This window comes from Sus scrofa, chromosome 14 (genome assembly GCF_000003025.6).
Source record: "Sus scrofa isolate TJ Tabasco breed Duroc chromosome 14, Sscrofa11.1, whole genome shotgun sequence".
In the NCBI taxonomy this organism is placed as follows: domain Eukaryota; kingdom Metazoa; phylum Chordata; class Mammalia; order Artiodactyla; family Suidae; genus Sus; species Sus scrofa.
This window is the reverse complement of record NC_010456.5, coordinates 2116134-2132231: the sequence shown is the minus strand read 5'-3', so window position 1 is coordinate 2132231 and position 16098 is coordinate 2116134. Positions and strand designations below refer to the sequence as shown.

The window sequence follows — 16098 nt, the reverse complement described above, 5'->3', positions numbered from 1 at the left end:
TAGTCACTGTGGGTGACCTGAGCTGACTTCAGCCTGCTTGGGACAAGGACAGGGGTGAGAGTAGGGCTCGTTTCCTCAAAGTGCTGGGTTACTGCTTCCTGGGGGTGAAGGCATTTTGATGTGTCAATCTAGTTAGCCTGAACTACATTCCTGTGTTATTGAATCAAATTGTGATCTTGACAGTACTGCAGAGGGATTTTTCAGAGGTGATTAAAATCCCTAGTTAGTTGACTTAATTTAAGGAGATTATCCTGGGTGGGCCTGGCTTAATCAGTTGACAGTGCTTAGAAGAGAGTTGAGGCTTTCCTAAGAGAGAAAGGGCAGAGTGAGTGTTGGGGGTAGGGGGTGGGGGGAGGCAGGACTGAACCCTGGCTGTGAATGACAGCTATGGCCTTGTCTGAGAGGTTCCACCCCGCTCATCTCACCTCCCTGATGGCCTGTACTTGTGTGCAGGGCACTTTGCTTGTGTAAGTCAAGTCCTGGTGATAAATCTATGTGTGTATGTGTACATGCATCTAGACAGGTGTATATATAAATATGTATGTGTATGTTACATACGTGCCTTTGTGTGTGTGTGTATGTGTATAAGTGTGTGTGCCAGGTTCTGCTTTATGCATAAATTTCTGACCTGTCATGCTCCCCTGGTTGAACCCTGAAAGATGCCCTGGGAAACCACAGAATTAAGATAAATGTGCAATGCTGTGTCTACTCAGTTTGCAATGAAACTGCTCATTTCTGGGACTGCACATGGACTGAGGGCTCTTGGCTAATGGGGCACCATGCATGCTTGGTATCCCACCCTGAGTTGTTCCTGGAAGCTTTGTCAGTACAGCCTTGGATTAAGGACTCTTGAAAAGGTGACTCATGATTGGAAAGCACCCTGAACTAGAACACATTCTAAACCACCTCTGTTGGCAGAGGACCAGCTGGCCCATCTCCCCTGGACCATGGTCCTGTGAGATGCTATCCTGGCAGCTGAGTGAGCCCTCTCCAAGGAGAAGGGATGGATGCTGACAGGGCTGAGGGCTAGGTGTGCTGGAAGGTGGCAATGTGGAGCACTTTGCCTTGGCTCCTGGGGAATGTTGATTTCTTCAAGGCCAGTGATCACCTACTGGCCCTGGTGGCTTGAGACAAACACCAGGTCCATAGGGCAAAAGGAACACTGACATAGAGCATGTGTTGCCTGGTCCCGGGCTCCTTGTGTGCCATCCTAACACGGGCAGCCCTCACTGTCACCTCTCAAAAGCCCCATTGTGGCCGATGTTGCCCATGAGCTGGTCCACACTGACTATGAAGGTGACATCAAAACAGGTGTTCCATTCAGGTTTATCACACAATGTTCCCCTGAAATACCACATTCAACTCACTTCTCCGTTCTACGGTCAACGAGACAGAGAACATGTAGAACATAGCTGTCCACTTGAGAATGAAATCACAAGGCTTTCTTATGCTTTCTATTCCCATTGTTTCTAATAAGTACTTTAGGCAACCCGCTTCATGAACAGATGCCCAATTACATGCTGAAATGTTTCAGAAGTACCAAAACAAGAATGGAAAGACTTATTAATAATCAATTTTATACCACAATGATAAAAGTAAAAAAAGTAATCCTTATACATATTTTATATATATGCATCTATGTAACATGTATATATATAAAACATGCATAAATATAATACATGTATATATGTATATATAAAAATGTAAGCAATCCTTATACATGTTTTATGTATTATAATTACACACACGTGTGTGTATATATATGTACACATATATACACTTATATATATATACATATTGAGGGAAGCGATTTATTATAGATGTCATTAAATAAGAATTTATTTTATTTATCTCAATCCAATCATATGGCAAAATATGAAAATGCATTGTTGTCAGCTTTACTGTCTCAAATTAAAATCATGTTTTCTTTTTTTGACTTTTTAGGATTGCACCTGCAGCACATGGAGGTTCCCAGGCTAAGGGTCAAATTGGAGCTGTAGCCGCTGGCCTACGCCGCAGCCATGGCAACACCAGATCCGAGCCATGTCTGCGACCCACACCACCGCTCAGAGCAATGCCGGATCCTTAACCCACTGAGTGAGGCCAGGGATCAAACCTGCATCCTCATGGATGCTAGTCAGATTCGTTTCCCCGAGCCACATCGGGAACTCCTAAAATGGTGTTTCTAATCCTCACACACTGTCTTGTCTCTAACCATGTTATGTTTAAAGTTCTGTGTTGGAACTCTAGAATGCCACTGTGGCACTCGATGTTTAGAAAATAAATGGCCCTGTGTCATCCCTGGGCAGGACCCACACAACCCTGGCATTTCTTCCAACACATAATTTATCTACATAAATTATATAACTGCAGCATGTGATTCTGGCAATTCGAAAGTAACCTGGCTGGCTTTGAAAACACTTTCCCATCTGAGAATTCCCTCCCGCCCCATCACACGGACCAAAACGACTTCCAAGCGCACATTTCAGCAGAGGGAGCGCGCTGACGGTGATGGACTTTGCAGCAGAGTGACTGGGACCCACATGGAAAGCACAGTGGATACTGGGATGAGGGCTGCCCGTGAGGGCCACGTGGCAGGGACGTGAGGCCAGCGCAGCAGGAAGAGCAGCCGCAATGCACACGGAGGGGCAGCTGGAGGGCAGCGCGTGGGCGCTCAGTGCGGGTCAGTCCTACCACTTAGTCAGGGACAGCAAGCAGGGGACGCTTTAGCACCTTTCTGTGGCCAGGCTTTGGGAAGGAGTATGATTTGATTCTTGAGATTATTCCACCCGCTGACCAAGTCTAGAAACCATAACGGCAAAGAGGAACAGTAAATGTTTCAGAAAACAAACGCAGGCTACCTTACACGACATATGCTATTTTACCCTGTTCTTTAATTACACGCGTCCCCTCCAGATTCTGCTGCTGGGAGGCACTAGGGGAAACCCTTGATCATTTGGAAAGCTTCAGGAGAAGCCTGCCACTGGAGCAGAAGGATCTGGAAAAAATACTTTGGTGGTATATTCCATGGAAGGTTATAAAATTTGAGCTTTCCCATGAAATAACCCACATTTTATACAGAATGATCATGTCACAACTGAAGGCAAATTGCCCAAAAGAAAAAAGTAAACCTGTGTGCCCAATTTTGCTCCTTCTTTGGGGTTCTGATTCCATTGTGTTTGTGGAAAATTCCTGAGCTGGACCCTTTGTGGAAAGTGCATTTTTTTTTCCTGTACCTATTTTCCTAGTCAATAAAAAGTTTCTCCAAAATGGTCTTTCTGAAGCCATTAGGTGATGCATGGCTAGATAGAGGGCTTGATATTCTTTTAAGAGTTCTCAGCCCTAAGCCTCATGCCTCTTAGAGGAAAATTAACCCATCTCGTGGTGGGTACAACCTTGAAGTCGAATCGCCAGGCTCACGAGCTGTGTCAAGGGTAAAATAAAATGATGACTCTATAAAGGTGCTATATTGTAATGGCTGATCCCAAATTTTACTGGTAGTTTAGCAAATTCCAGGTTCCCCCAATCCGACAAGTGCCACCTCTAAGAGCCTCTGTGGGCCAGTGTAGGTACAGCTTCTGAGCAGTTAATGATTCCTACCTCGTGCAGAATGTACATTCTGCCTTCTGCAGATTTTAAGGGTGAATAGGCAGAAAATGAGGTACAGAGTGCACAGCTCATGATGGGTGAAATTTCACACCTCATCAAAGGCGCACAGTGAGGTCCATGCCTCGAAAAAGTAGGGCATCATTCCTGCTTTGCATATAAAATCTGTATATCAGCTCCTAAGAGTCTGAAGGGAGGAAGGAGCTGGAATTCTCTCTTTTGTGGACACTGGGCAAACCCATGTGGGGAAGTGTGGTCGGGCCACATTTTCACCTCCCATTGACACAGAGGGGGCGGTGGGTTCTGGCTCAGCCCCCAACTCTATCCTTCTCTAGGGCATTCTCTCGTGTGATGGCACGGAGCACCCCTATATCCCAAGGCTTCCTCCACCAAGCTATTGCCAGAGCAGCTCTCCTGGAAAGGGGGAGTTTTCTGATAACAATGTCTTGGTTGATTGAACCAAAAGAGTGGGGCAGTCAACCTCAGTGACACATCTTACACCCCAGGCTCGCTACCCCATCACCCACATGGTCACCAGCGTCATGCCCACGGCTCCACGCTGGTGGGTCAGACCTGAGCCCCAGCAATGTGTCACCATTTCCCAGATCTGCCAGGAGACCTATTTCTGATGTGGCACTGGGTTGCATGGTCATTCTGGACACTTTTAAAAAATAGAGGGAATCTAATCTCCCAGAGAAGTTAAGCTGGCTGGCTTGGAATTGCAAATAGGCTGACTCCAGCAGACACCCGCAATGCCAGCTCATCAAGGGTGATGGAAACAATTACTATATGTATGACTGGGGCAGTTTGCTGTACAGCAGAAACTGGCACAACATTGGAAATCAACTATACTTTAATTTTTTAAAAAGGAGGGGGAAGGGGGGAAAAATAACAATTACCACTACTCCCGTTATCTAAAAACATGCTTTTCATTTTGCTAACATACAATGGCTTTGCCTTTAACAGCACTGCTAAGTAACACTTACCGCAGGATGAGCACTTGGAAGTTGTGGACGAAAACTATCATTTCCTGGTTAGAAAGAACAGGGACAATTACTGCTATGTCAGTGAAAAACCACATATTCCCCCCCTCCCCTTGCAGACCAATCAATGCTTGAGGAGTAGATACATTTTCTTTTCTTTTCTTTTTTTTTCTTTTTAGAGCCGCACCTGTGGCATATGGAAGTTCCCAGGCTAGGGGTCGAATCAGAGCTATAGCTGCCGGCCGACACCACAGCCACAGCAATGCCAGATGTGAGCCACATCTGCAATCTATGCTGCAGCTTGCAGTGATGCCAGATCTTAACCCACTGAGGGAGGCCAGGGACAGAACCCAGATCCTCAGAGACTATGTTGGGTTCTTAACCTGCTGAGCTCCCACTTTCTGCATGCATTTCTTTTTATCTTCTTACCTTTCTCACACAAGCAATTTAAATGAATCTCCTTTTTTTAAGTCAAAGTTATTGGCTATTTTTTGGTAAACAATATGTATAAAATTGGAGCCATATGACTTCATTTAAATCAATCAGTCAAAACAAGACCCATTCCCACCTGCATCCGCAACAGACCAAATGTAAAATGAGGCTGATGGTCGTTCCCCTTGTGGCTCAGCGGAAATGAATCCGACTAGTATCCATGAGGATGCAGGTTCGATCCCTGGCCTCTTTCAGTGGGTCGGGGATCCAGCGTGGCTGTGGGCTGTGGTGTAGGCCAGCAGCGACAGCTCCAATTCTACCCCTAGCTTGGGAACTTCCATATGCCACGAGTGCAGCCCCAAGAAGCAAAATAAAAAGAAATAAAATGAGGTTGATCAACATCAACATCTGAAAAAGTGAGACTCTCATGGCTTGGCTACTTACCCGTTTGCCCACCAATTTTTTGACATGGAACTGTAAGAACTCTTAACAAACCATCTGATTTATAAGAATAATGTTCCACGAGCTGAAAAAGGAGAAAGTCAGAAAGTTTAATAAATAATGGGGGCAGGAAATGGAAAAATTCTGACCCGGAGCAGAGGAGCAGATGACTCCCCTTTGGACTTTAAAGGACAGCCCTTAACAACAGAAAGCGCTTCCTTGCTGCTCTTCCTGATCCCTCCATCCTCAGACTTCTTTTGCTGCTGTTGTTCTTGTTTTTGATTTTTTTTTAATTACTTAGTGAATTTATTACAGCTCAGGCTTGACAGAAATCCACATGCTACCTTCCCTTTTAGACTTTTCTCTTGACTCTTTGCTTTTCTTTCTTTCTTTCTTTCTTTCACTCTTTCTCCCTCTTCTTTCTTTCTCTTTCTTTCTTCTTTCAGTAGTAAGTTGCGTTTATTTGTTTACATTCTCCTATATCCATATGATATTATAACAATGAATTCAGCACGCTAACATTCATTCCTCTATTTAGTTATTCAACAAACATTCTGCTGTGTGCTAGGCTGGGAGGTAGGACAAAAGGTAAACTATGGGGAATGAGACATTTCCTAGCATTGAGGGGTTGACGTTCTTGGTGCAGAGTGATAGAAATGAATCATGATGTGGAGCTATTAATGCTGTAGTCGTGCTGTAAGCAAAGGCTTTGGAAGGACTGAATAATCCAGCCCAAAAGATTCAGAGAGAAGACATCACAGGACAGGGGACCTAAGAGTGGGGCTATGGAGAAAGCTGACTCTTTGGAGAATGGCCGTATGTTGACAGAACATGGACATCCTTGGCTAATGGCTCTCAGAAAACAATGAACTGTGATGTCTGATTTCTACATTAAAAGTAAATTAATTGCAAGTACATTTATGTATATCTAGTCAAAATTATGCAATGGAAAGAGAGTCTTCATTTCCACATTTTATTTTCTCACACAGATATTTCTTCTTCAGACAAGGTAAAATCTTCATATCTGGTATTTCTTTCTTATCTGTGTATTGGTGCCTTTTCCACGTAAGGACTCTTTGCTCCTGCCTGCTCCTCTCGAAACTTACCTACCTATTTATATGAATGTTTGTTGAATCCTTCCCAGAATATTCTTTTGTTAATTTTCTTTTTTTCTTTTTCTTTTTTATGGCCACATCCACAGCATGCAGAAATTCCAGACCAGGGACTAATATCAAGCTGAAGCTGCAGTAAGGCTGGATCCTTTAACCCACTACACTGGGCTGGGGATCGAACTTACCCCTCCATAGTGACCCAAGCTACTGCTGTCAGGTTCTTAAGGACTGTGCCACAGTGGGAATTTCTTAAATTTTATTTTATTGTGGAAAGAACACAGTATGAGATCCACCCTCATAATAAATGTTTCAATCGGACCAGCCCTGACATGCTACAGAAATGGACACCTTCACTTTTGTAGCAAGATTCACTTTGCAGCAAGCATGGCACCTGACTTTTATATTTAATTTAGTCTCTCACAACTCAAAGAACAGTCTGATGAGCTGCCTCTAGCCCTCCCTTCCCAGCCAACATATCTTCCTCTCATGTGTATTTGTCTAAAAGGCTGCCTCTGGGTTCCAGGCAGAACATTTTAAGAAGAAAGGCTTCTAGGAGTTCCCTATATGGTGTGGGGGGTTAAGAATCTGACTGCAGTGGCTTGGATCACTGCAGAGGCGTGGGTTTGATCCCTCAGATGAGCACAGTGGGTTAAGAGATCTGGCATTGCTGCAACTATGCAGCTGCAGCTCAGATTTAATCCCCGGCCCGGGAACTTTCGTATGCCATTGGTGTGGCCATAAAAAATTTTTTTTAATTAGAAAAGAGAAAAATGCTTCTAGTATCCCAAGGCAGTGTGTCCTATTAAACTGAGCACAGTCCTGGGCGGGTACTTGAGGGGCCTTGGACAAGCTATGGAGCCTCAGTCACCTAACATAATGACCCCGGAGGCGGAAAAGCAAGTCCTGATTGGGCAGGTCTCTGCAAAGACACAGGGGGGCATTTCTAACAAGGTCCAGAAGCCAGTTCTTCGCTTTTCTAAGGGTGATGTGTACCTGCCAGAGGGTGTCGAAGTTCTTCCCGCCGGGGATGGAAAGCTTCCCAGTTTTGTCCTTATCGATGCGGTAGTGCAGCACCTTCCCCTCGTGCAGCAGGCACAGGGCATAAGACCCGTTGTCCCTGGCCCTGATCCTGGAAGAGAAGAGCCAGAGCATCACCAGCACTCCTCCCGCGGGTGGGGAGGAACATCCTGGGAGGGCAGCCTGTACCAGTGTCCTGACCTCGACCTTGGGGTCCAGGGCTTTGTACCCAGGGAGGCCCAGCCCACAGCTCAGGGACACGGCGAGCTCTAGATAGGGAAGTGCTATGGTTGGGGGACTGGCAGTAGCCAAGCCCAACATCAGAGCCCTGGGCTCTAGGGGCTGATTCCTCCTGCCACCTGGAGCAGCAGCACCGCTCAGGGCAACAGCACATGGGACCCACAGCATCCCTGGACTGGGGAGTCTGTGCAGCCTTCCACACTCACCTCCTCTCTTCAGTGAGGTCTGCGTGAGGGTCAGATTCCAGGCGGTGCAGCTCCACCACCGTCCAGCCCAGGGTGTGGCCTGGGGGGGGTGTCTGCAGGGCATCTTAACTGGGAACCCTCTAGACACCAGATGGGGGAGGGGTGGAAGTTCCCACACCCCAGCTCCCTCTTCACTCCCTCCTTTGCAGGGAGGAGGGTGTGGGACTGGGATTTAAAATGTTGTTCCTCGAGTTCCCATCATGGTACAGCAGAAACGAATCCGACTAGGAACCTTGAAGTTGCAGGTTCGATCCCTGGTCCTGCTCAGTGGGTTAAGGATTGGCATTGCCGTGAATGGGGGTGTAGGTCACAGGCGCGGCTCGGATCCTGTGTTGCTGTGGCTGTGGTGTAGGCTGGCAGCTGTAGCTCTGATTTGACCCCTAGCCTGGGAACCTCCATATGCCGTGTGTGTGACCCTAAAAAGACAAAAGACAAAAAAATAAAAATAAAAATAAATAAAATGTTGTTCCCTATGATCCTGTCTGACAAAGTCAGTAGGAGAAGAATGTGTCAACCACTGCAGGGTGGGGGACCAGCAAGCAAAACGAGGGCTACAGTGGTGGCCCAGGTTCTGCCTCCTCGTCCTATCGGGTGGTCCTTGGTGCCACCGCCTTCCCTTATCCTGGGAATGGGACCTGTAAGTCTGGATACTGAGAATAGAGATACCCACTGTGATGCAGGGGGCCTGCTGCCCACAGAGAGGAGAGGGACCTACGTGGAAGGCCTGTGGGACCCGGGGAGGGCACAGACCCGGAAGCGGGGGGATGCAAAGGCACAGATGGAGGTGCACCCCTCCCCCGCTGGAACTCCGAAGTCATGGCCATCCTCGGCCCATCCTCCCCTCTCGGCCATTCAAGCCCTTCGGATCACAAGAGTTGAGAGAGGGTGAGTCACAGAGGTTCCCCAGAAGGTCCCAGAAAGCCTCTTCTTCCTCAACATCTTCTAAAATAAGGAAACCAAGGCCCCCAAATATGAAGCAACGCGCCCACTGCACTGTAGTTTGGGAAAAGCTCAAATGTGCTAAGCTGCCGTGGGATTTCCATGTTGTAGGGCAATTTTTGATGCCTCCTCTTGCGTGCAAGAGGCCACGTCCACCAGCCGGGCTTTGGAAGCTGACAAGGCACACTTTCCTGGTTGCATAGGTTCATCTCATAAAGCTAACCCCAGGACTTGAGGGCTGCGCTGTGTTGTGTGGGGTTGGAACTTTGTTTTAAAAATAAATTTAAGTCGTGCTTGGCTGTGCGCGAGGAACGGGTTCCCTCCACGCCCCAGGGCTCAGGGCAGCTGGTGTGGGTGGTGGGGCACACCCAGAGCCTCAGCCTCAGCAAGGGCTGCTTCTAAAACCTTCTGCGCTGTGAAGACAGCTCCTTCCTCCCAGCTGGCTCACCGTCACCCCAAAGCATAAGTTCCCTTTCACGGTCACATGGCCCATTAAGGCCAGTTGGTTGCCATCAAACCAAAACATAACCACACAGTAAAAGTAAAACATATTTTTATACAGAGGAGAACTGATCCTATCTTGTGCAGAAGCTATTTGATAACGTGGGACTCTCCACACTTGCTTTTTTTTTTTTAATATATCAGCCGCATAACCCTCAGGGGCCAACAAATAAGATAGTTTGGCGGGGTCAAAAATGATACCAATTATTACTATGATTCCATGTTACTGGACTGGAAAAATTAATATTGTAAAAATGGCCATACTACCCAAAGCAATCTACAGATTCAGTACAATCCCTATCAAATTAACCATGACATTTTTCACAGAACTAGAACAAACAATCCAAAAATTAATACGGAACCACAAAAAAACCAGAATTGCCAAAGCAATCCTGAGAAACAAAAACCAAGCAGGAGGCATAACTCTTCCAGACTTCAAGCAATATTTCAAAGCCGCAGTCATCAAGACAGCGTGGTACTGGTATCAAAACAGACATATAGACCAAAGGAACAGAATAGAGAACTCAGAAATAAACCCAGACACCTACGGTCAATTAATCTTTGACAAAGGAGGCAAGAACATAAAATGAGAAAAGGACAATTTATTCATCAAGCATTGCTGGAAAACCTGGACAGCTGCATGCACATCAATGAAACTAGAACACATCCTCGCACCATGCATGAAAATAAACTCTAAATGGCTGAAAGGCTTAAATATAAGACAAGACACCATCAAACTCCTGGAAGAGAACACAGGCAAAACATTCTCTGACATGAACCTTATGAATATTTTCTCAGGTCAGTCTCCCAAAGCAACAGAAACAAAAGCAAAAATAAACTAATGGGACCTAATCAAACTGACAAGCTTTTGGACAACAAACGAAACCAAAAAGAAAACAAAAAGACATCTTTCAGAATGGGAGAAAATAGTTTCAAATGATGCAACTGACAAGGGCTTAACTGCTAGAATATACAAGCAACTTATACACTGCCAATAGCAAAAGAGCCGGCAACCCAATGGAAAAAGGGGCAAAAGATCTGAATAGACATTTTTCCAAGGAAGATATACAGATGGCCAACAGGCACATGAAAAAATGCTCAACATCACTGATTATTAGAGAAATGCAAATCAAAACTACCATGAGATACCACCTCATGCCAGTCAGAATGGCCATCATTAATAAGTCCACAAATAACAACAGCTGGAGGGGGTGTGGAGAAAAGGGAACACTCCTGCACTGTTGGTGGGAATGTAAGCTGGTACAGCCACTATGCAGAACCCTATGGAGGTACCTTAGAAATCTATACATAGAACCACCATATGACCCAGCAATCCCACTCTTGGGCATATATCCGGAAAAAACTTTCCTTAAAAAAGACACATGCCACCCACATGTTCATTGCAGCTCTATTCACAACAGCCAAGACATGGGAACAACCCAAATGTCCATTAACAGATGACTGGATTAGGAAGATGTGGTATATATACACAATGGAATACTGCTCAGCCATAAAATAATAATAATAATGCCATTTGCAGCAACATGAATGGAACTAGAGTCTCTCATACTGAGTGAAATAAGTCGGAAAGAGAAAGACAAATATCATATGGTATCACTCATATCTGGTATCTAATACATAGCACAAATGAATGTTTCCACAGAAAAGAAAATCATGGACTTGGAGAATAGATTTGTGGCTGCCCTGGGGTCAGGGGAGGGAGTAGGAGGGATTGGGAGCTTGGGGTTAAAGGATGCAAACTATTGCTCTTGGAATGGATTTACAATGAGATCCTGCCATGTAGCACTGAGAACTATGTCTAGATACTTACAACGCAGCACGACAATGGGAGAAAAATTTATGTACACATGTATGTGTAACTGGGTCCCCATGCTGTACAGTGGGGGAAAATAAGGGTGTTGGGGGAAATAACAATAACAATTAAATTTATAAAAATAAATCTGTTTATATTTAGCATCAAAAAAATTGTGCAGATCGGGAGCTTGGGCTTATCAGTCACAACCTAGAATAGATTTACAAGGAGATCCCGCTGAATAGCATTGAGAACTATGTCTAGATACTCATGTTGCAACAGAAGAAATGGTGGGGGAAAAACTGTAATTGTAATGTATACATGTAAGGATAACCTGACCCCCTTGCTGTACAGTGGGAAAATAAAAAAATAAAATTTAAAAAAAAAAATTGTGCAAAAAATGGGGCAGGGTCCTAGTTCCTCCTCAAGGAATATGCATAACAATACCTCTGAGCTCTTCTCGAGGAACTAAGGCCCCCATCCTGGTGGAGGATGGCAACTTCATGCTGAGCACAAGATTCCACCCTGTTACCTCACCACCAACTAATCAGAAGAAAGTCTGCACACAGTGGCAGATAATGAAGACTCTGACCTTCCCCCCAAATGAGTCTCCCTTTAAAAACTTTCATGGTCGGGAGTTCCCATCGTGGCTCAGTGGTTAACGAATCCCACCAGGAACCATGGGGTTGTGGGTTTGATCCCTGCCCTTGCTCAGTGGTTTAAGGATCCGGCGTTGCCGTGAGCTGTGGTATAGGTCGCAGACGCGGCTCGGATCCCGCGTTGCTGTGGCTCTGGTGTAGACGGGCGGCTACAGCTCCGATTCAACCCCTAGCCTGGGAACCTCCATATGCCGCAGGTGCGGCCCTAGAAAAAGGCAAAAAGGCAAAACTTTCACAGTCAAACAGAATCTTTAGGGTTGGTTTTTGGACATGAGTCTCCTTTCTCTCCAGGTTCCTGACCTCCTGAATAAAGCAACCTTTCCTTTGCAACCAACAACAACAACAAAAATTCTTACTATGAAGCATTAAGAATTTATGCATATGCATATAAAAGGGGACTTTGGGACAGCAATGTCCACAGGCCATTCCACAATTCTGCTCTCCTTGATTTAGAGCCCTTTGAGTCTTGGACCTCAGGGTCCTGGAAACGATCAACTTAACTCTGGTTTTCTGGATCCATGTCCAGTCTCCACCTGTCCATTTTGCCTTAAACCTTGATGGACTCTTGTTGGTAAAGCTGAGACAGAGGATGGCAGAATGCTCGGGGAGACGGTGCAATCACCTCATTAGAAATCAGGAAATGCAAATTAACACCATCATATACCCTTCAGACTGGCAACAACTAAAAAGACTGAAAATCCTAAATATTGCTGAGAAGTGGGGGGGGGGTAACAGGCACCCTTGTATCCTACCAGTGGGGCCTGAATTGGTTCAATCATTTTGGAAAATGATTTGGAATTCTCTCTTGAATTTGAACCTATTTATCCCCTGCGGGTCAGCAATCCACTCCAAGACACACACAATGTGTGCATTCTGCAGCTATAAAATGTGCTAGGATGCTTCTAACAGCTTTATCTGTGATTGCCAAAAACTGTAAACAATCCAAGTGTTTACCGACCGCACAGGTGCAAAGAAGTCGGGTCTTCAGGCCACAGGATGTCACAGAATAGAATGAACCAATGGCAATGATACAAAGCGCAGATGACTCTCCCGAGCATTAAAACACAGACTGTGACTGCGTACACATGAAGTTCCCCAACGGGCAAAAGCAAATGTTTTTGTTGAAAGATGTACACCTAGGGTCTAGGTGGCAGAGAAAGAGAAGAGAAGAAAAAAGCTAGGACATGCTGGACACAGGGTGCAGGAAGTGGTGTCCTCAAAGAGCTGGGGTCTGAGTGAAGGGCCTTCTGCGATGCTGGTCATGTTTTAGTTCTTGACTCCAGTGGCGTTTGCCTTACATTTATCCATTAAGCTGCACCTGTAGAGTGATGCACTCTTTTGTGTGTTTGATCTTTCCTAATAAAAACAGCATTAAAAGAGAGCTGGTGCAAGGCAGAAATAGAGCATCTTTTGCTTTTAGACAGGCACACATTTCCTTCTGGCTTCCCCAGAGAACAGGTCCCAGAGGAGTTTCTTTCCCAGAGCTCCAGCCAGAGCCAGACAGCCAACTTCCAGGATGCCAGCAGTGACAGCTACCTGGTGAGCACAGCCTAAGGACCAGAAAATACAGGGACAGGCCCTGGACATGCAGTCTGAGCAGCCCCCAAGGCAGCTGGCAGGAAACGAGGGCAGAGAAGGGAAACCCACAGGCCCAACATCTGTAGGTGGCAAAGACCAGAGGCTTGGTGACACTAACGGCCAGCAACTGTGAAGTGTCTGCTGGCAGCAGGCGCATCCTGGGCTGGGCTATTTTTACTCTAATATACGGAAAATACTGGTTTGGAAGCTAAAATAGTTCCTCATCTTGGCCCCCTCTTGGTCCTCAGAAAGCTCCCCTCTGCCCTGGGGACACCCATGAGGTTTGTCACACAGATGCCCAAAGAGACTCTCCTGGGGTTGCTGGCTTCTGCCCTCCAGGTCAACTGTTTGAGAAGCCCTAGAATATTTTTTCTTAATAAGCCTCTTGGAAGAAGCAGGCTCACAACAGATGTGTATCTTGCTACTAGAGGGTGTAGGACTTCAGTGCTTTGAACTGTGAAGTTGTCCAAATTGGCCTCAAGACCGTCAGGAGTTCCACTGTGGCTCAGTGGGTTACAAACTCGACTGGTATCCATGAAGATTTAGGTTCAATCCCTGGCCTCACTCAGTGGGTTAAGGATCCGGTGTTGCTGAAAGCTGCAACTCAGGTTTGGCATTGCTGTGACTGTGGTGTAGGTCAGCAGCTGCAGCTCCGATTCAACCCTTAGCCTGGGAACCTCCATATGCTGGGGGTGTGGCCCTAAAATGACCAAAAAAAAAAAAGAAGAAGTATTTTTTCCCAACTATAGCATAAGGAACTAAACTACATCTGGTGGTGGTTACTCCAAGTGCTTTAAAGGTTAAAAAGGAAAAAAGACAGAATTGAGGTCGCTGGTGAGAGGGCAAGAGAGCTACCTTGCCTCTGGGGGTGGACAGTCTCAGGCTCTGCAATGATCAGGCCTTGCAGCTCACAGACACAAGGCGCTTGGCAAAGTTGAGGTGGGGAGAGTGTTCTGCCAGGCACCGCCTGGAGGGGCTGAACTCCTTCTTGGCTCTCCTATAACCTCCTGGATCAGAGAAAACTTTTTGGTAATGATGCCCAGACACTGAGGAGGGAGTGAGGACTTGGGAGGTGGCAGGACCCTCAAGGTGACCCCCAAGGTCCCAGGACATTGTCATGTGTCTGCCGCACACAGAAAAGAATGTCTAGGGTGCATGCTAGCCCACCAGGCATTCCTGTCCCATGCATGTTTTTTTCCATGGCACAGCAGCGCATGGCTGGCTAGAGGGGAAGGAGGCTGCTGGGATGAGCTGTGCACCTATGGCTGGGATGGGCTGTACAGAGAGACAGGGAAGGGTTCCTTTCCGGGGCCGACACCGTATCAGGTGGTCAGATACTGCCGCCTGGGCCCAAGAGGGGCTTCTCAAGACAAGAGCTGCAGAGCTGGCAAGGAGAGGATGTGAAAGTGTCATGCCCAGAAGTGTGCTTGCCAGTGTAACGCCAAGAGCCCCTCCCCTAGAGTCGGGAGAGGTACCTGCCCTCATGATCCATGGAAGACAAAGAAAATGCAACTCTCTGGTGCTTCTGCCTTGTATTGTAGAAAAACCGAGACACGTGAGCATTCCCTACAAGCAGGATCAGTATGGAACACAGGGCCAAATGCGTTCACAGGTCAAGCTATTCTTTCACACCTCTGCCTTTTTAAAAGTTTCATCACAAATTCCCTTCTCTCTCCCTCGGCTCTAGATCATAAGGTGAAACTAGGTCATGCTGCTTCTCCTCCAGCTTCATGGGGACCTTGGTCAGACCAACGAAGTGACGCTGACATCACTTCACAACCCCCTTTAAACTTTTGACTTCAGACACATCTCGTCTCTTCATGCAGACCTGTGGCGACACAACCACACATGTCAAATAAAATGGTACACTCTGATCAAGGATTCCGGTACCTGAGAGTGCTCACAGAACTCAGCTTTTATTGTGGCATATGAGGGTCATCCAGTCTCCTTCAACAATGAACAGAGTAAGGTTTTTTTCTAAACCCACAGATTGCTTTCAAAATTTAAGTCTATAATAGAAAGTGAATTAAAACTTGAGCCGGGGAAAATGAGTAGCAAATACAAGCCAAAAAAAAATGTGAGTTTCACCTAAGGACAAACACCAATATCAGTGTTGCAGTGGACAGGAGAACAACATCCTGGGCCAGCAGCAAGGTGGGCACCCAAACCTGAGTTTGCCCCATGAAAGCAAGGACTGGGAAGAAAACCTCTTCAACTCTGGAAGTCAACATTCCCAGCACAGGATGTTCAGGAGTCCTGCAGATGAATATCAATCAAATACTAATGCACAAAGATTACCCGAAACATAACGAAACAATACGTTCTGAGAAAAAGGGCAGAGCAGGAAAGACAGCAGGAGAGACAGAGATATAGACTGCCAAGGACTTTCCACTTTGAAATCATTATTTACGGAATATAAAATGAAATGTTCAAAGAACCAAAGGATGGAATCACAAAAACTAGCAAACAATCTCAAAAATGTATAGGACTATTTAAGAAATAACAAATAGAACTGTTAGAAAAAAATTTTTA

General features: G+C 46.0%; 1 protein-coding gene across 1 annotated transcript in view; it reads right to left on the bottom strand.

Annotated features, from left to right (window-relative positions):
* The window catches only part of SYK (spleen tyrosine kinase), a gene marked incomplete at its 5' end in the record, with an annotated part of 57181 nt that overhangs the window by 28655 nt on the left and 12428 nt on the right, over positions 1-16098 (bottom strand). The window contains 4 exon segments of the mRNA NM_001104952.1: positions 2734-2802; positions 4593-4636; positions 5466-5547; positions 7568-7703. Coding sequence (NP_001098422.1) covers positions 2734-2802; positions 4593-4636; positions 5466-5547; positions 7568-7703 — 331 coding nt within the window.